Below are 20,986 nucleotides of genomic sequence, written 5' to 3'. Positions count from 1 at the left end.
TCTTACCTGCTACCCTCCAGTTCGGCACACATTCCACCCCTTCACCCCAGCTCTAGAAACAACTGGAGCTCCTCCCCTTTATAGTATACCGTATATAAATACGTAATTATACATTATACATTAGTAACCTCCCCACTGACCTTACTGACCTTAGACGGACCAATGTCAGACACATTCCTGCTTGGGGCTTGGCCCAGACTAAATGCCCACTTCCCTTTTCCACTAGAACCTATGGGGAAGAGCGAGGCATGAACTCTTGGGAGGGGAATACAGCCTTCTGGTAGGGAAATTTGGGCACCTGAGTCCTTGTTCCAAGGGCTCAGGACCAGGTTCTGCCTGGCTGAAGAAAGGGAGAACCAGCAGAAGAGAGCCTAAGCCTCAACTTCCCACCCAGGGGGCCTCAAAATTTCCCCCACCTCTCTCCAGCTGGGTCTTCGATTCCCAGGGCTCCTAGCCAAAGCTGTTTCAACAGTAAGGATTCTTGCCCAGCTGTGGGCAGATCCTGTGTTTCTTCCCTCTAGGCCTGAAACCTGGGTTGTCAGGACCTGAAGCAAGAGCCCAGGGTGGGGGGCAGCATACCTTCGAGCTACCTCCCTGGCTTGGAGGCCATTCCCTGTCCCTGAGGGGCCAGCCTGAGCCTGGAGCCTAGCCCTCCCTGGCCGAGTTTCGTTGTGTTTGGCTGGGGGCAGGCCCACAAGCTCTGGAAGTAAACAAAGGAGCTGCACGGCAGACAGAGTTCTGGTGTATGTGAGAGGAGAGTGAGCCTGGAAGGGAGGTGCCCGGGGAGGCCAAGCAGTGGGCTGTGGACACAGGGAGAGCAGCGTAGGAGCAGGGTGGCTGGAGACCCAGGGGCAGAGAGGCAGGGGACCAAGGGGTCACAGGTGGGGCGGGCTCCTACACGCACTGATTTCCTGGGCTGTACGTCCCTAGTTTCTTGGAAAGTCTGACAGATTGGAGCTCTCCCTGCCTTATCCCTATCAGAGAGCTTCAAGGACTCTCAGCCACGGTGCTCTTCCTGCTGAGGCCCAGGCATTGAATTGAACGTTGTGGCTCCAGCTTGATATCCTAGGCGCTTCCTCTCCCCCCTCCACCTGTCCTGGAACACTCTTTCGCAAGAGAACCACTCAGACTCTGTACCTGCCCCCATTTCCCACCCAGACTATGGGGAGCCAATCAGATCATTGTGGGTGGGAACAGCCCTTCCATCCTAACCATCTGATCTGTTCAACTGCCTCCTTGGAAAATTATTCCCACCAGGCACCCACCTCCAGTCCCAATCATAACAGGCTGCATACTTGTACAGGGCATTCTCGCGCCAAAGGGTTCAAGGCTTATATCGTTCTTTAGAGTTCACAAACACTCTCTCAGCTGTGATCTCACAGCTCTGCTGGGCTCAAAAGGCAGCCCAGTTTCAAATTTCAAGATTTGTCACTTAGAGTTAGAGGCCTTGGGCAAGTCGCCTAATTCTATGAACCTTGATTTCCTCATTTGTGAAAAAAAAAGGGGAGGGGGAAGGGTAAACGATGTACCTATTTCATAAGGCTAACTGTGAGGTTACGAAAGACACTCAGCACAGTAGCTTGCACAGAGGTGGCACTCAACAAATGTTAGCTGTTATCATTATTGTGCCTCAAACAGTCTTGTGAAGCAGGCAGGGCAAGGAATATTACCCTCTGCTCCCCTGTTTTTACAGATGAGAAGCTAACAATCCAGAGAGGTAACTGCAGTTCTCCTGCAGGTCTCTGTATTCTTTGTACCACTCTTGCCACTTTTCTGGACCCCCAATTCCACTGACCCCAGTCTTGGCAAGTAGTAGAATTATCTTCCTGGGGCTTGGCGCCCTGGTCTTAAAGTATCTCCTTGGGGACACAGAATATTGTTAGTTCCTAGGGAGAGATAGCTAAGCATAGAGTTTAGGGCAGGGAAAATGGGAGGCCCATAGCAGAGGAAAGAAGTGAGGCCCCCAAAGCTCTGATGCCACCTCTTGGCCTCTTCCACATCCCCGTGTCCCAGGGCCACAAGCTGGAGAATCAGCTTTTCTAGGGCTTGGAACACACAACCTTGGGAAACCTCTGACTTCACAATTAGTTCTTTTGATCGGAATATAATGTGAGGAAGCAGAGTCAAGCAGAATAGTCATATATGCTTAGGAGTCAAGCAGATCTGGGTTCCAGTTCTAGTTCCACCACTTTCCAGCTGAGTGACTTTGAGCAAGTTATTTAACCTCTCTAGTTTCTCTAACTGTAAAAGAGGGATAATAATATCAAATTTAATGGACCTGGGATGCAGGAAAGAGGATATTCATTCATTCCATCCATCTTTGATCCATCTATTCATTTATTAACCAGTAAATATTTATTGAGGGTCTTCTATGGCCCAATACTGTTCCGAATGTTGGGGTGATAATAAAAGCTACAATGTTTATTAAGGGCTTATTATGTACCAGGTACTGTGCTTAGCACTTTACATGAAGTCTCTTATCTTGCAATGATCATGCCTTCAAGTTCCATGCATGAATGAAAGAGAAAATAAAGATCCCAAAGGATGCTAAGATGGTAAGATAGTAGACTGAATCAAAGGATATGAAATAAAACAGGGGGGAAAGTCATCAGAATGCATGAAACCAACCATACAAGTACAAGATATGAAGTGTGATTTCACAACTTCAGATGGGAAAGAGAGAGTGTTGTAGGTAGCTGTGAACTCAGTAGAATCAACTGAATATAATGTGGGTGCCTAAGTGCAAATACAAGTGTGGGCTTTATTAATAGACATGTACTGTACAAACCCAAAGAAACTGTGGTTCTGCTCTCTTAGCAGGACTTGGGGAGTGTTGGGATGGAGAGAATAAGGGAGAAGCAGAGTCAAGGGTGAATCCTGTGGTTTTTTGCTTGAGCAACTGGGCGGACTGTGTGCCATTCAACAACAATGAAAAGAGAGAACACAGAAGGAGGACAGATTTTGAGAGGAAGATGATGAGGTCAGTTTTGGACACGTCAAGTTTGAAGAACTCTTACAAGATTAGCTTTAACTAAGAAAAACGGCAGTTCTTCCATTGAAATGATATAAAGAAGAAAGGATACATGCACGCTATACAAGCAGGTTTGTTAGTTTGGTGGTGGGAAGTTGAGTTGCCTTCTGATGGCTTCTAATTTCTTTTTTCTCTGTGAAGCAGGAGGTGAGGCTATCTGTTCAGAGACAGTAAGAAGGGGTCAGAGTCAAGGAACGTGGAACAGGTTCCTGTTAATGGGTTGAATTGTGTCCCTCAAAAAAATATGTTAAAGTCCAACCCCCCTGCCCCTAACCTATGAATATAACCTTATCTGGAGAAAGGATCTTCACAGATGTAATCAAGTTAAGATAAGGTCATCAGGGTGGGCTCTAATCCAGTATGAGTGGAGTCCTTATAAGATGAGAAGAGACACAGAGATAGGCACAAAAGGAGAAGTACATGTGATGACAGAGGCAGAGGTTGGAGTTAAAAAAACCAAGAAACAGCAAGGATTCCTGGCAAAGACCAGAAGCTAGGAAGAGACAAGGAAAGATCCTCCTCCCCTAGAGCCTTCAGATAGAGCGTGATCCTTGTCAACAGCTTGATTTTGGACTTATCTCCAGAACTGTGAGACAATACATTTCGATTGTTTTACGCCACCTGGCTTATTTTTTGTTGTTGTTGTTGTTATGGAAGTCCTAGGAATCTAATACAGTTATAAACAGTAGTTTTGGAGAAGGGGGGCAGAGTTGAGCGTAATAAAGGTTGGTATCCATATTTGATGGTACCAATATGTTCCTTGCATCATTTTCTCTGATAGTACTCAATAACCTAGATGCAGGCATGGTGTCTCTCCAGGTGGGGGACCGGGATAGAAAGACATTTGAGCAAGGGAGTTATATTGCAAGAGATAAGCAATTAAAGTGACAGACTGTATGATCTGAGCTAGATAGAAGGAGAGAGATGAGAGGGTTGACAGACTACTGTGTAAAGAGAAGAGATAAAAAGCCTGGAGGTCTCAATGGGGTAGAAATGACAAGTGTACTAGGAATGAATGGACACTTAAAGAGTAGGATGTTGAGGGAACTCCCTGGCTGTCCCGTGGTTAGGGCTCCGTGCTTCCACTGCACGGGGCACAGGTTCGATCCCTGGTCAGGGAACTAAGATCCTGCAAGCCGCATGGTGTGGCCAAAAAAAAAAAAAAAGGACGGTGAGAACCCAGAATGGCATAAATTAAAGTAATTAAAACAATTCTGGTGATGAGGTTCAGGAATTGGCCATGGGAATGGGCGGCTGGACTCTTCATAGAAATGGAATCATACTCATATAGTATGTAGCCTTTTGCGATTGACTTCTTTCGTTTAGCATAATGTTTTCAAGGGTCAGACATATTGTAGTGTATCAGTAGTTCATTCCTTGTTATTGCTGAGAAATAATCTATTTTCTGGATATATCACATTTTATTTATCCATTTCATCAGTTGAAGGATATTTAGGTTGTTTTTGGCTATTATGAATAATGTTGTGATGAACAACCATATACAGTTTTTTGTGTGGGCATATGTTTTAATTTCTCTTAAATATATACCTAGGAATGGAATCACTGGGCCATATGGTAACTCTATGTTTATCATTTTTAGGAACAACCGACTGTTTTCCAAACATCATACATACATCAATGTATGAGGGATCCAGTTTTTCCACATCCTTGTCAGCACTTTGTATTGCGTGTCTACTTGATTATAGCCGTCTAGTGGGCATGTGAAGTGGTATCTCATTGTGAGTATGTGTGTGTGTGTGTGTGTGTGTGTGTGTGTGTGTTTCCCTAATGACTAATAATGTTGATCATCTTTTCATTGGCTTCTTGACCATTTGTATATCTTCTTTGGAGAGATGTCTATTCAAATACTTTGCCCATTTTTGACTGGGTGTTTATTTTTTTATTACTGAGTTGTAGACTTCTTTGGATATTCTGGATACAAGTCCCTTATCAGATATGTGATTTACAAATATTTTCTCCCATTCTATACCTTTTCACTTTCTTTATGGTATCTTTTGCAACATAAAAGTTTAAATTTTTATGTAGTCCAATTTATCTGTTTTTTTCTTTTGTTATTTGTACTTTGGATGTTTTATCTAAGAAGGCTTTGCCTAAAACAAGGTCACAAAGATTTACTCTTATGTTTTCTTCTAAGAGCTTTATAGTTTAGCTCTTATATTTGGATCTATGATCCATTTTGAGTTAATTGTCCATATGGTGTGAAATAGGAGTCCAACTTCATTCTTTTGCATTGTCTTTTAAAATTTTTGTGAATATGTATTATACCTCCACAACTGTAATATGCCTGAGGGCAGGGACCAAGTTCTACTTCTTTGTATTTTCCATAAAACCAATGAGTAAATTTTTTTTTCAGAATAAGGTTTTGAGAATGATATGGATATTTTTCTTTTAATTTAATTTAATTTTATTATTATTATTTTTTCAGCCACACTGTGCTGCTTGCAAGATCTTAGTTCACTGACCAGGGATCAAACCTGGGCCCCTGGCAGTGGAAGCTCAGAGCCCTAACCATTGGACTACCAGGGAATTCCCTTTTCTTTCCATTTTAAAGGTAATTATATAGATACGGTACAAACTCCAAACAACGCAAAAGGATATATAGTGAAAAAAATATGTCTCCTTTCCAGACTTAACCTCCTAGTCTCTCAGCCCTCTTCTTCAGAATCAACCGCCATAACCACTATTGCCAGTTTCTTGTGTTTCCTTCTAGTGATTTTCTACAGCTACACTAGCACATACTTAGAATAGGATCCAAAGTCTTTACCATGGCCAACAAGCTCCCCCATGATCTGGTCTCTAGGGCCACCTTGTCAACCTCATCTCTTACCATACTCTTCCTTATTCATTTGGCTCCAGGCCATGATAACCTCCTTTCTCTTCCTTGGAATCACCAAGCATTCTCTCATGTTGGGACCTTTGCACTTGTGTTCTCTCTGCCCAGCATGCTCTTTTCCAAGATATTTACATGGGTCACTCTCTCATTTCATTCACATTTCTTTTTTTTTTTTTTTTTAAAGTATACACATATTCAAGGTAAATTTTTTGGTTGCAGTTTTTTTTTTGTTTGGTTTTTTTTGTTTGGTTTTTAAATAATTCTTTATTTTTATTTATTTATTTTTGGCTGTGTTGGGTCTTCGTTTCTGTGCGAGGGCTTTCTCCAGTTGCGGCAAGCAGGGACCACTCTTCATCGCGGTGCGCGGGCCTCTCACTATCGTGGCCTCTCTTGTTGCAGAGCACAGGCTCCAGACGCGCAGGCTCAGTAGTTGTGGCTCACGGGCCTAGTTGCTCCGCGGCATGTGGGATCTTCCCAGACCAGGGCTTGAACCCGTGTCCCCTGCATTGGCAGGCAGATTCTCAACCACTGTGCCACCAGGGAAGCCCCCACATTTCTTTTTTTTTTTTTTTTGGTCTGCGCCACACGGCTTGCAGGATCTTAGTTCCCCAACCAGGGATTGAACCCAGACCCCTGGCAGTGAAAGCACCGAGTCCTAACCACTGGACTGCCAGGGAATGCCCTTGAATCTTTTTCTTGACAATATCATCACCTTCTGTGCACTGATGACATCTATTCCACGGCCTGGAAAAACAATCCTTTATTGACTCCAACTATCAACTCTCTCCTGTGCTAATCCCAAGCTAGCTAATGATTTTGAAGAAAAATCACAGAGATAGATTGATGCCATTAAAATTTTTGCTCTTAAGTGTATAAGAATGTTCATGGAAACATTGGTCGTAAGAACAACAACAAAAAGAAACAAACTGTATGCCATATATATCATATGATAGAACAGCTGTTAAAAGGAAATGAACTGGATCTATATAGAACAACATATATAGAATTTTAAAAAGAAACTAGTAAAAAGAAGGAAGCAGCAAAATAAAACAAAACTATGCTGTCAATTAAGTTAAAAAAAAAAGGAAAAAAAAGAAAACCTACACCAACCAGAAAGACATATTTTCTAAGGGAAAATGTATATGTATGTGAAAGCATTAAAAAAGATCTGAAAGGAAATTCAATTTTAGAGAGGGTGGAAGGTTGGGATTCAAGGTGATGGTAAAAAGGGACTTTATCTGTAACATGCTAATTTTTAGAAAATACAGTGTAATCATAAATCACTTTTTAATTTAAAATTAATTAATAAATTAAAATTTATAAAGTGGAGAGTTACCAGCTTCAACTAGATTCTCCATATTTCACTGGCCCCTTTTTCTTTCATTCTTTGTTAAACTTTAAACTTTCTCCTTCTTCTAAACTATAATCTCATACCATCTGCCTTCCTCTGAGTAGAAAAACTTTCCTGCCAAGTTAACAGAGAAAATAGAAGCCATCAGAAAGGAAATTAAATATCAATCTTTTCAATCTTTTCTCTTGTTCCCAACATCTTAGTTCATCATCTCTTGTGTGAATTATTTACTTGGTCTTAAATTTGCACAGTTTTTGTATCACATTTGCTTCTTGAATCTGATTAACAAGAATATTGCTCTTACCTCTCCTTTTTTTTTATAGATAGGTAGTTTTTTAAGAAAATAAATAAATTTATTTATTTATTTTTGGCTGCATTTTTTAAAAAAATCAATTAATTTATTTATTTTTGGCTGTGTTGGGTCTTCGTTTCTGTGCGAGGGCTTTCTCTACTGTGGCAAGCGGAGGCCACTCTTCATCGCGGTGCGCGGGCCTCTCACTATCGCGGCCTCTCTTGTTGCAGAGCACAGGCTCCAGATGCGCAGGCTCAGTAGTTGTGGCTCATGGGCCTAGTTGCTCCGCGGCATGTGGGATCTTCCCAGACCAGGGCTCGAACCTGTATCCCCTGCATTGGCAGGCAGATTCTCAACCACTGCGCCACCAGGGAAGCCCTGTATTGGGTTTTCATTGCTGCCTGTGGGCTTTCTCCAGTTGCGGTGAGCGGGGGCTACTCTTCGTTGTGGTGCGCGGGCTTCTTGTTGAGGTGGCTTCTCTTGTTGCGGAGCACGGGCTCTAGGCGCACGGGCTTCAGTAGTTGCGGCACGCAGGCTCAGTAGTTGTGGCTTGCGGGCTCTAGATCACAGGCTCAGTAGCTGTAGGAAGGGAAGTTCCCCCCCCCCTTTTTAAAAATAAACTTATTTATTTATTTATTTTTGGCGGCATTGGGTCTTTGTTGCTGTGCGCGGGCTTTCTCTAGTTGTGAAGAGCGGGGACTACTCTTCGTTGCAGTGAGCGGGCTTCTCATTGCCGTGGCTTCTCTTGTTGCAGAGCATGGTCTCTAGGCACACAGGCTTCCGTAGTTGTGGCTCACGAGCTCTAGAGCGCAGGCTCAGTAGTTGTGGCGCATGGGCTTAGTTGCTCCATGGCATGTGGGATCTTCCCGGACTAGGGATCGAACCCGTGTCTCCTGCATTGGCAGGCAGATTCTTAACTAGTGCGCCACCAGGAAAGCCGGGAAATCCCCCTTTTTAATATGTGATGCCACTTGTCCTAACTTATGTGTGGGGGCGCTACACCACTGTTTTCAATACCAAACACATAAGCTGTCCACTTGAGTGCAAAGCATCTAAAGGGTAGTTTCTAAAGGGTAGTTTTCTTCCCATGTTATTATTATTATTATTTTTAATTTGGTTGCGCTGGGTCTTAGTTGCTGCAGGCGGGCTCCTTAGTTGTGGCATGTGAACTCTTAGTTGCGGCATGCATGTGGGATCTAGTTCCCTGACCAGGGATCGAACCTGGGCCCCCTGCATTGGGAGGGCAGGGTCCTATCCACTGTGCCACCAGGGAAGTCCCCGCATGTTATTCTCTAGTTTAGCTCTTTGTTGTTCCCTTTATAGCACTTACCACAATTTTTAACTATTTTATTTTTTTCATCGGCTTACTAGACTTTTGTGACACAGCACCTCCAGCCTCTCGCCCCCCCCACCCCCCAGGTCTATGAGCTCCAGGAAGCCAGTATCCACACCTGTCTTGTGTCCAGCACATAGTGACCATTCAGTGGGTCTATGTTGACTGAATGAAAGGGAAGGGAGTCCTTCAGCACCCTGCCCTTCTGCTCCCAGTCACCCAGGAGCACTGACACCTTCTCTCCTCTACTGTTCTTGGGATACAATGAATGCAAGAGGTCTTCTAGCCAAGGCCATTCTCTCCCAACCTCCTGTGGAAACTCTTTGCGTCTTTGATTCTTTCTTCTCTATCTTCATCTTTGTAATAATTTCCTATCAATACTCAAAGATGCTCCCAGTCACAACCAACCAACCAGAAACCCCTAAAGTTCCTTCTTCAGGTCTCAGGTCAGCATGTGACCACCCTCTTCCCCTGAATTTCAGGACTCAGCCATGCCCTGTGTTCCTCCTCCTACTCTTTCTCAGGCTCGTTTTAGAGAGTCCTTTTTTTTTTTTTTTCCAGTAATTGGCTGGGTTGGGTCTTCATTGCTGCGCGCGGGCTTTCTCTAGTTGCGGGAGAGCAGGGGCTGCTCTTCATTGCGGTGCATGGGCTTCGCATTGCAGTGGCTTCTCTTGTTGCGGAGCACGGGCTCTAGGTGCGTGGGGTCAGTAGTTATGGCTCGCAGGCTCAGTAGTTGTGGCGCACGGGCTTAGTTGCTCCGCGGCATGTGGGATCTTCCAGGACCAGGGCTCGAACTTTCGTCCCCTGCATTGGCAGGCGGGTTCTTAACCACTGCACCACCAGGTAAGTCCCTTAGGGAGTCCGGAAGTGCTAGGAATCTCCCAGGATTCTGCTCTTTTCAACCATCGGTGAAAAGGGGGGAATCCTTGTGGGGACAGAGTCTGGGAAAGAGGGACTCCGACAAGGTGGTGCTGAAGAGTGAGGCTGGGTGAGGTAGGTTAATGAAAGAGCTATGAAAAGCCCGAGGCAGAGGTCAAAGAGGACAGGTGTTGCGATGACTTGAGCCTCTGTGACGTGTCTGGCGGAGACTAAGGAGAGCGGGAGGCGCGCGCGCGTCCCGACCGTCCGGCCGCGCCCCAAGCCCTGCCTCCTCGCGCACAGCGGCGGAAGCGCGCGCTCGTGTGCGCAGCGACCTCTGTGCGCCTGCGCCGCCGTTGCCGGGCATCCGCCGGCGAAAAGACGACCTAGAGGAGGGGTGGTTGTAGCGGGGACTCCGGAAGCCCACCTTTCACCCGGAAATGGTTGTCGAGAAACATGGCGTTGCTGGTGCGAGTGCTTGTGAGTGAAGGAGTGATTTTTGTGCTGTCGCCCACCGCGCCTCCGGGTTGGAGTCGGAGAGGGCGGGGCGGGAGCAACTGGACGGAAGTGCAGGAGCGGAGCCTGTGCGGTAGCGAGGCTGCGCGGCCGCATCTCTGCGGGGAAACTGAGGCAGCTTCCCACTTCCCCCGACCCTCGGTTTGGCCGTGGCTTCCCCCTCTTTGGAGAAGGCGTGAGACTGACGTCAGATATAAATTTGACGAAGCTTGCTTTTCCTTGGTCACCACCTGTGACTCCTTCCCCTCAGGGAGAGAGGCAGCGCCTGGGGCACTGATTGTAGTTTCGGGAGACCCGGGTTCTAGTTCCTGTTCTGTCAGTAATGCTCAGGGTGACCTTGGGCAAGTCACTTTTGGGCTTCAGAGTCCCCATGGGCAAAGCGAGGACGTAAATCTGCAGGTCTTTGGGATTCTGACGTTCTTTGGGTTTGTTTCAGAGATCAGTAGATCAATTATTAACTGTATAGTTAAGTGGAATACTGTTAAAGGCTATTAGAGTGAAAGCTGCACGAGAACTGGGGTCATATCTGTCGTTTTCACTCTGCCTAGCACAGTGTCTGGCACATCATAGGTGTTCAATAAAGATTTGTTGAAGGAATGAGATAAGTGACGAAGAACTACTCGACTAATTAACACCCATATGGGAAGCTGCTGCACCTCTTGTGATTCAATCCTGAACTTCTAGCTGACTCTGACTTATAGAAATTAAAGAGAACAAAAGTTAGGAGGATACAGAGCTTGGGTCCTAATCATAGAGGGATAGTAGAGTTTATAATTTTATCAAGTGTTTCAAAAACTGGGTCAAGGAGATTGTTTTCATAGCAGACACTGTGTATTCCTGCCTCTAGCTTTCTTTTGAGTTGTGATATTAGAAATATTTGTGTCTAATCTTTTTATATGTGGCATACACGGCCTGTGATTTTACTTCTTATATTCCTTGTCAGCCTAGCAAAGTGCAGTGCCCTCTATTGTTGCGTAGTAAAAGTTTTTTTGAAGAGTAGCTCCTGTAACCTACAGAAAGTCACTTGGTGAAGTAATTGTTGATGCCAGGGCAGGAACTGATTCAGATCTGAGGACTGCTGAGGAAATGGCAACTAGGATGTCCTAAGTGTTTTTTTTTGGCCATGGTGCTCGGCTTGTGGGATCTTAGTTCCCTGACCGGGAATCGAGCCCAGGCCCCTGGCAGTGGAAGCGCAGAGTCCTAACCACTGGACCACCAGGGAATTCCCTCCTAAGTGTTTTGTTTTTTTAAAAAATATTTATTTATTTTTATCATTATTATTTTTTTGGCTGTGTTGGGTCTTAGTTGCGGTGCTCAGGCTTCTCTCTAGTTGTGGCTCGCATACTCAGTAGCTGCGGTGCATGGGTTTAGTTGCCCTGCTTCATGTGGGATCTTAGTTCCTTGACCAGGAATTGAACCTGTGTCCCCTGCATTGGAAGGTGGATTCTTAACCACTGAACCACCAGGGAAGTCCCCCTCCTAGATGTGTGTTGCTTTTATTTTTAAAATTAATTTATTTATTTTTGGCTGCGTTGGGTCTTCTTTGCTGCGTGCGGCTTTCTCTAGTTATGAGCGGGGGCTACTCTTCGTTGTGATGCACAGGCTTGTCACTACAGTGGCTTCTCTTGTTGCTGAGCACAGGCTCTAGGTGCTCGTGCTTCAGTAGTTGTGGCACGTGGGCTCAGTAGTTGTGGCTCGTGGACTCTAGAGCACAGGCTCTGTAGTTGTGGTGCACAGGCTTAGTTGCTCTGCAACATGTGGGATCTTCCCAGACCAGGGATCGAACCCATGTCCCCTGCATTGGCAGGCAGATTCTTAACCACTGCGCTACCAGGCAAGTCCCATCCTAGGTTTTTTGTTTGTTTTTTTTAAATAATCAGGTCTGAAACTGAAATTGTCTTCTTTTTCTTTTTTTAAAAAATTTATTTATTTATTTATTTATTTATGGCTGTGTTGGGTCTTCGTTTCTGTGCGAGGGCTTTCTCTAGTTGCGGCAAGTGGGGGCCACTCTTCATCGCGGTGCGCGGGCCTCGCGGGCCTCTCACTATCGCGGCCTCTCATTGCGGAGCACAGGCTCCAGACGCGCAGGCTCAGCAATTGTGGCTCACGGGCCGAGTCGCTCCGCGGCATGTGGGATCTTCCCAGACCAGGGCTCGAACCCGTGTCCCCTGCATTGGCAGGCAGATTCTCAACCACTGCGCCACCAGGGAAGCCCCCTAGGTGTTTTTAAGATAGATATTTTGGGGGGGAAAGATGAGAATTTTATTGGGCTGTAGATCTGAAATGAATACCTTGACTTGTCTTGGAAGTTAGTGGCTGCCCCAGCGGAGCATGCCACTGAGCATGTGGATGGTTACAGGATCATTTCTTCTTAGTTGATAGCATCCAGTGAAACCACCTTTCTAACTGCCTTCTATTAGTTGAATCTTTTTCTACCCCCCATTTATCCCTTTCTATTCATCTTTTTAGGTAGAAAGCAAGATTAGGTAAGGAAAGTCACTTTCACTTTATACTGTATACTGTAATTCTTTGAAGTCTTCTTATCATATGTTGTAATGTGTGGCAAAGCAACAGAAACTCCCTTAGGACTAGAGAGTTACAGTAAACATGAAAGTAGCAGATATTTATTGATCACCTATGCTGAAGAGGCATTAGGGTTAGGCACTGTGAGGAATTCACAAATACAGGAAAATGCACCTATCTAGGAGTCGGAAGAGCCTTGTTTGAAAGCTTGGCCGCATTACTTACTATGGGTATAGCCTTAAGCAAATCACCTAACTTCTCTGAGCCTCAGATTTTCTTAAGGGTAAGTTTGATAGGGTTGATGAGAGAATCAATTGATACAAGTGACATTTTAAATGCTTTTTTTCCCTTCCTTTTAATTCAGCGACTATTTTGAGTGTTTACTGCATTCTAGGAACTCTCCAAGGGACTGAGGATGAAAAACATAGAACTTATTCTCATGTTTATAATCTAATAGCAGAGACAGAAAAGAAAACTACTGATAACAATTCTTGAAATGCTGTGATAGAAGTCTTAACTAGGTGCTATGGTAGCAGAGTAGAAAGGCACCTAACCCAGCCTGAGGACAAGCATTTAGATACTTAAACTAAATGAGGGAACATTAGATGGGGAATATGGGAAAGGAAATAGAGGAGAAGCATTAGCTTATGCTACTATGCTAGACAACAGAGGCGCTCTAAGTAAATCTCTCTGGCTGGACTCAGGGGCACTTGTGGGGAAATGGCAGTAGAGGAGACATTGCCTTGCATGTCATAGTTAGGGGTTGGAGATTTATCTTGAGGCAGAGGGCAGCCATTGAAGTATTTTAAACGAAGGGAAGATTTATTTTTAAAGGTTTTTTTGATGCATTTACTCTTGTTTTTTTTCTTATTTAAATTTTTAAAATTGAGGAATAATTGATGTACAGTAAATCACACTTATTTAATTGTATAATTTGATAAGTTTTGACACAGGTATACGCCTGAAAAGTCATAATCATAATAAAAATAAGGAACATATCCGTCACTCCCCAAAATTTCTCTGCGCCCTTTTGCAATCCTTGTATTGCTCTCCCTGCTTCTAGCCACCATTGATCAGGGGAACACTTTGTTCCTTCTCTCATTTTTAAATTGAAATTTAAAATTTTTAATTAGTATAAAAAAGTAAAAAAAAAAGTCAACATAGTAAACAAAAAACATAGATTTTTGTTCTAATAGATCCTTGTAACAGGGGTGGATGTAACAGATGGATCAGTCAGAGAGGGCTGAGATTAGAGTCCCCAAGGCCAGTCAGAAACTAAAGTAATCCTGGAAGAAGTGAGGAAGGCCTGTACTAAGTGGGAGATGGACAGTGTGGTTACAGAAGAAGGGATGGTTGCAAGAGGTATTGAGGTCTACAGAGCTTGATGAGAGATTAGATGTTAAGGATGAGGAAGAGGGAAGAGTCTTAACAGCTTGTCCCAGGTCAGCCTAGGATGACTGAGTTAATAGCAGTGTTCTTCACTGAGAAAATCTAGCTGGAGTTTTTGGGGTATTTTTGTTTGTGTTTTGTTGTTGTTGTTGGTTTTTGTTTTTGCAGCTGGATATTTGGTGTTCAGGAGAGAGAGCTGAAATATAAGTTGTAGTTGAAACAAAAATGTTGAGATTTCTTTAGCAATAATATTGATAGGTAACATTTATAGGGCACTTACCATGTGGTAAGCACTCTTACTTTATGTGTGTGAACTTGCTAAATCCTTACGACAGCCCTTTGAAAAGGTAGGCACTATTATTCCCCCATTTTGCAGACAAGAAAATTGAACCACCGAGAAGTAGTATTCCTGAAACATTCTCATTAGTCTCCCCTTACTTCTTCCTCTTTCTGTCTTTTTGACCAGTTTTTACCCTTCTCTAAGGATGGGTTTGGGAAGGAGGAGTAAACTGAAACACTGCTATTGCTGAGTAGATCTAGCAGAGGAACTGGACATTTGAGCAGTGCACTGGGACTTTTTTATGGTTTTATGAGCTGTTTTGACATTGGTAATAATTTTTACTTTTCTTTGATAGTAGTATAAATTGCAGAAAGCCACACTGGAGTTTAAAAAAAATTGTAGTAGAATACGCATAACATAATTTACCATTTCAACCAATTTTAAGTGTACAGTTCAGTGGTATTAAGTACATTCACATTGTTGTGCTGCCATCACCACCGTCATCCAAAGAACTCTTTTCATCTTCAAAAATTGAAACTCTGTACCTATTAAAAGATAAATCCCTATGCCCCACTCTACCCAGCCCTGGGCAACCACCATTCTTTCTGTCTTTATGATTTTGAGTACTCTAGGTACCTCATATAAGTGGAATCATACAGTGTTTGTTCTTTTGTGACTGGCTTATTTCACTTAACATAATGTCCTCAAAGTTCATCCATGTTGTAGCATGACAGAATTTCCTTTTTTTAAGGCTGAATAATATTCTGTTGTATGCATATACTACATTTCATTTATCCATTCATCTGTTGATGGGCACTTTGGTTGCCTCCACCTTTTGGCTATTGCCAAATAGTGCTGCCATGAACATGGGTGTACAAATATTTGTTCTAGTCCCTGTTGTTACTTCTTTTGGGTATGTGGTAAGAAGTAGAATTGTTGGATCATATTGTAATTCTGTGTTTAATTTTTTGAGCAGTCGCCATTCTGTTTTCCATAGCAGCTGCACCATTTTACATTTCTACCAACAAAGCACAAGGGTTTCAATTTCTCCACATCTTCTCCAACACTTACTTTCTTTCTTTCTTTTTTTTTTTTTGTTGTGGCACGTGTACTCTTACTTGCAGCATGCATGTGGGATCTAGTTCTCTGACCAAGGATCAAACCCAGGCCCCCTGCATTGAGAGTGCAGAGTCCTATCCACTGCACCACCAGGGAAGTCCCTTATTGTTCTTTTCAACTCCAGAATTTTTGTTTGGCTTTTTGTAAAATTTCTTTCTTTATTGATATTGTTTATTTGGTGAGATACCATTCTCATACTTTGCTTTAGTTCTTTAGTCATGGTTTCCTTTAGATCTTAAAATTTTTAAATAGCTGGTTCAAAGTCTTTGTCTGGTTTGTCTAATGTCTGGGCTTCCTCAGGGACAGTTTCTATTGATTTTAAAATTTTCCCTTGTTTTGACCATGCTTTTTTTGTTTTTTTACATGTTTCATAAGTTTTTGTTGAAAACTAAACATTTTATTTATTTTTTTTTTTTAAAGGATTTTCTTATTTATTTATTTATTTATTTATTTATTTTTGGCTGTGTTGGGTCTTCGGTTCGTGCGAGGGCTTTCTCCAGTTGCGGCAAGCGGGGGCCACTCTTCATCGCGGTGCGGGGACCGCTCTTCATCGCGGTGCGCGGGCCTTTCTCTATCGCGGCCCCTCCCGTCGCGGGGCACAGGCTCCAGACGCGCAGGCTCAGCAATTGTGGCTCACGGGCCCAGCTGCTCCGTGGCATGTGGGATCTTCCCAGACCAGGGCTCGAACCCGTGTCCCCTGCATTAGCAGGCAGATTCTCAACCACTGCGCCACCAGGGAAGCCCGAAAACGAAACATTTTAAATAATATAATGTGGCACCTCTGGAAATCAGGACTTTCTTTTCCCAGAGTTTGTTGTTATTTTTCTGTTTAGTGACTTTTCTGAATTAATTCTGTAAAGTCTGTATTCTTTGTCGTGTGGTCTCTGACCAGTTAGCTTAGTGGTCAAGTAATGATTGGATGGAGATTTCCTTAAATACCTGGAACCAGTGAGTCTCTCAGTATTTGTTGAGCGGCTCTGTGTGCATTTTGGAGCATGCCTTCATCCTTCTGCCAGTCATTTGACAGTTCTGCCTTAACCTTCACTTCCTGCTTGCGAAGCACCTCAAGGTCAACCACAGATGAGAGCTTAGAGCAGTCTCAGGTCTTTCCTGTTCTGGGCATGTGCACAAACCTGTGCATCTGCATGGCCTTCAAATTCCCAGGAATATGTCAGAGCTTTTCAAGGTCCCTATGCATATCCCATTCCTCTGATTTTCCTTTTAAACTTTTTGGTTAGCCTATTGTTTTCCCCAAGTATTATCCACTGTCTCAGGCAGCCACAAAGTTAAACAATTGCCTCTATTTGTTTTCCACTAACGCTCCTGGGGAGCTCCTGGGGAGCTCCTGGGGAAAATGGTTTTCATACTGGAGGAGTTCCAAGACGGATGGAGTCTTCCAAGGAACTGCTAGACAGATCAAATAATTCCAGACCTTTGTGAATAAGGTTTGAGGAGCTTCAACCCCATTCAGGAGTCAACTTTTCTCCAGAGAAGACTAGTTCCTTTCAGTGAATACTACTATTTAGAAACCAAGTTTGGATGCTACATGTTGTCATTGCAACTGGGGTGTCATTGCTTACAGGCCCTATCAGTACAGGAGTAGGAAGTATATGTATGTGTATACATATACATAAACACACATATGTTGATTTCTTTATTTATCTCTGTATATTAAAAACTTATACCAGTTACTCTAAATCCAACCCAATAGCACAGGGTTTATTCTATCCTTTTGCCTTTTCATATTTGTTAACTCCTTTCTCTGATAGAAACCTGATCCCTCGTCCTTAATATATTTACTGATTTGCCCAAATCCTTCCTGTATTTGTGAATTCACATACTTGCTAAAATTTATTTGTAACCCAAATCAATACTCGTGGTGCTTTTGCAGTCATTTGTGGACATGTGCAGAGGGGTGAAAAATTTGAACTGCAACATGCATATTCCTGGCTGAGGTGATACTCTGACTTCTTGTTTCAGCTATTATGCTGTAAACAAGTATCCTTCTCATGGTCTATTTAGTGTCATGTTTTTTGCATTTTTGTGCTTTTGTTGGTGATTTCCCTGTTTAAAATGGCCCCCAGGTGTAGTGCTGAAGTGCTGTCTAGTGCTGCTAAGTGCAAAAAGGCTGTGATGTTTCTTGTGGAGAAAATTTGTGTGTTAGATAAGTTTTGTTCAGGAGCAAGTTAGTGCTATTGGCTGTGAGTTCAATGTTAATGAATCAACAACATATTAAATAAGGTGTCTTTAAACAGAAACACAAATAACAAGGTCATGTATTGTTTGGTTGATGAAAATGTTGTGACCAGAGGCTTGCAGGAACATAACCCTATATTTTTCCCCTAGGAGCAATGGTTCAGTGTTTGCTAACTTAGTGTTTGCGGTCACTTTGTAAAACATAACTATGGGGAATAGGAGAACTGACTACCTGTAAAGCCTTTTCCACCTCATGGGTGAGCAAAGGAAAATACTATGTATCTTAAAAACCACATGAAGAAACAGTCTGGTCAGTGGACTGATTAAAGTGTAGTCACAAAAAGATCTGATCTGTGAGAATATTTTGAAATACAGTGTAAAATCACCTGCAAATCACAATATGCACAGGAAATACAAACATAAAACTTATCTTTAAAATTTTGGTTGAAGTGTTGATGAGGCAAAAGGACGATAAAGCCAGTTCCCACTGAGTAATGGTGTTTATACTATCCTAAGTTAAAGCAATGATTTTAACCACTGGAATTTTTTTCTGAACTTGGGAGAACTGAGGTTTGCTAATTGTTATAGACCTAATGTATTAGTACCTATAAGAGGATGATAAGTACTTCCACAGATTTATTGATATATATTTATAAATGAAGTGTTGGGAGAGGTGGGAAGGAAAAAGGACTTAGTAGAATCAGTAGAACCAGAACCTGGAGTCTAGGTTGAAGCAAATGAGCTCATGCTTTGGGTAGGAGTGAAGAAGAGAGTCCCAGAGGAACTCCAAGGGGATTAGCTTGTGTGGAGAGGAGCAGTAATTCTCAAACCAGAGAGTATGAGTCAGGTTTTGGAACTGCTGAGTGGAGAATGCAAGGCAGAGTATGTGAGTATATTGATGGGTCGGAGTCCAGTTGGTAAAGATCAGGTGTTTAAGTTTGACTACAGAGACATTTGGAGGCACTGCAAGCTTTTGAAAAAGGGAATTCCAGGTTCAAAGCAATATTTTAAGAAAATGGTTCTTGCTGCTGTGACAGTTTGCTGGGGAAAGAGGAGTTTACTTACATAATTCAGTAACAGTTGTTAACAGCAATAGTGAAGCTTTTGTGTGTGTGTTTTACTGTTATTGAAGTGCTTTTACAGGTGGTCCTTGGGACACTTCTGTGAGGTAGGTTTTATTATTCCCACTTTTAGGTAAGGGAAAATGGAGGTCCAGAGTTTTGAGTAACTAGTTCAGGGTCACACAGCTATTTAATGGTAGGCTTGAGATTCAGAGACCCTTTCTGCTGCACCTCAGTTTCAATTAAGGATTTCGACAAAGAATTGTTGTAGGATTGGAGAAGGAAAGAAAAGAGCAGCTGATTACTACTTTCTTCTAATAAGAAGTGATTTAAAGTATTGGCATGAGACCAAGTAGAGTCAAATGCTACAGAGAAAATTCTTATTGACATTGGAAAAAATATGATGAAATTCTTCAGAAAATCTTCCAAAAGTTTGCATTGTTCCTACTTGTAATTTCCTCTTACCTTCCCCCCACCCCCCCACCTCTTTGGGCCTGAATCTGCTGAAGTTTCATCTTAGCACGGTATTTACATTTTTAGGAAAGGAACATCTGACATCGAATGATTCTGGTAAATGTGTCAGTTGTTAGTAAACAAGAAGCCAGTAATTGTATCTCATTTGAAAACAATCCCAACAGGTCAAACCTCAGCTGAAATAAAATCCTATTTTTAAGCTTTACTTTTAATTTGAAACATAAGTTGCTGTGAGTAGCCTATTAGAAACAGTTACACAACTTTAGAAAGCATCTCTAGGTTTAAAATTCTAATACTTTCTCCCCCTTACCCCTGGCCCTTCCTGCCTACTCATGAGGAAATGGAGATTCAGATTCAACTTAATATTTATTGAGTTGGACATACTGCAAAGGACATTTTTTTTCCTTAAAATCCTGAGAGGTAGGGATTTTTATTTATTTTATGGAAGAGGCAACAAAGGCTCATAGCTCACTGACAGGGGAGCCAAGAGTCAAATCAGTGCTTTCTGATTCCAAGTACAGGACTCTTCCCATAGTATTATGCTGTATTTTAATTGGTTCAAGACTAGGTCATAGAGTGGTAGAGCTAGAAGGGACTTTGGGGATATTTCCTTTACCCTTTCATCCCATAAATGAGCATGGATCCAGGAGTTGGACTTTCTTTTTTTTTTTTTTTAAGATTTTTAGAAATTTCATGTAATGTCTGAAACATTTATATTAACATATTTCCATACATATTTCCATACAAATACAAATATAACATTTTTAGAAATTTCATGTAATGTCTGAAACATTTATATTAACATATTTCCATACAAATAACCCAATGAAAGTTTAGTATTAGTTGTTTTGTTTGTTTTTTTATACTGCAGGTTCTTATTAGGCATCAGTTTTATACACATCAGTGTATACATGTCAATCCCAATCGCCCAATTCAGCACACCACCATCCCCACCTCACCGCAGTTTTCCCCCCTTGGTGTCCATATGTCCATTCTCTACATCTGTGTCTCAACTTCTGCCCTGCAAACTGGCTCATCTGTACCATTTTTCTAGGTTCCACATACATGCATTAATATACGATATTTGTTTTTCTCTTTCTGACTTACTTCACTCTGTATGACAGTCTCTAGATCCATCCACGTCTCAACAAATGACTCAATTTCGTTCCTTTTTATGGCTGAGTAATATTCCATTGTATATATGTACCACAACTTCTTTATCCATTCGTCTGTTGATGGGCATTTAGGTTGCTTCCATGACCTGGCTATTGTAAATAGTGCTGCAGTGAACATTCGGGTGCATGTGTCCTTTTGAATTATGGTTTTCTCTGGGTATATGCCCAGTAGTGGGATTGCTGGGTCATATGGTCATTCTATTTTTAGTTTTTTAAGGAACCTCCATATTGTTCTCCATAGTGGCTGTATCAATTTACATTCCCACCAACAGTGCAAGAGGGTTCCCTTTTCTCCACACCCTCTCCAGCATTTGTTGTTTGTAGATTTTCTGATGATGCCCATTCTAACAGGAGTGAGGTGATACCTCATTGTAGTTTTGATTTGCATTTCTCTAATAATTAGTGATGTTGAGCATCTTTTCATGTGCTTCGTGGCCGTCTGTATGTCTTCTTTGGAGAAATGTCTATTTAGGTCTTCTGCCCATTTTTGGATTGGGGTGTTTGTTTCTTTGATATTGAGCTGAATGAGCTGTT

General features: G+C 42.6%; 1 protein-coding gene across 2 annotated transcripts in view; it reads left to right on the top strand.

Moving 5' to 3' along the window:
* The first annotated feature begins 10,072 nt into the window (after nucleotides 1-10,072).
* LOC103020194 (ubiquinol-cytochrome-c reductase complex assembly factor 1) overlaps nucleotides 10,073-20,986 on the top strand; it is a 96,916-nt gene continuing 86,002 nt past the window's right edge. For both annotated transcript variants that reach the window (XM_007193228.2, XM_007193227.3), the window contains exon 1: nucleotides 10,073-10,199. In XM_007193228.2, coding sequence (XP_007193290.1) covers nucleotides 10,176-10,199 — 24 coding nt within the window. In that variant the 5' untranslated portion in view covers nucleotides 10,073-10,175. The remainder of the gene's footprint in view (nucleotides 10,200-20,986) is intronic.

This window comes from Balaenoptera acutorostrata, chromosome 15, assembly GCF_949987535.1.
Source record: "Balaenoptera acutorostrata chromosome 15, mBalAcu1.1, whole genome shotgun sequence".
Lineage (NCBI taxonomy): Eukaryota > Metazoa > Chordata > Mammalia > Artiodactyla > Balaenopteridae > Balaenoptera > Balaenoptera acutorostrata.
Note: the sequence above shows the minus strand (reverse complement) of the source record. Positions and strands in the feature narration are given on the sequence as shown.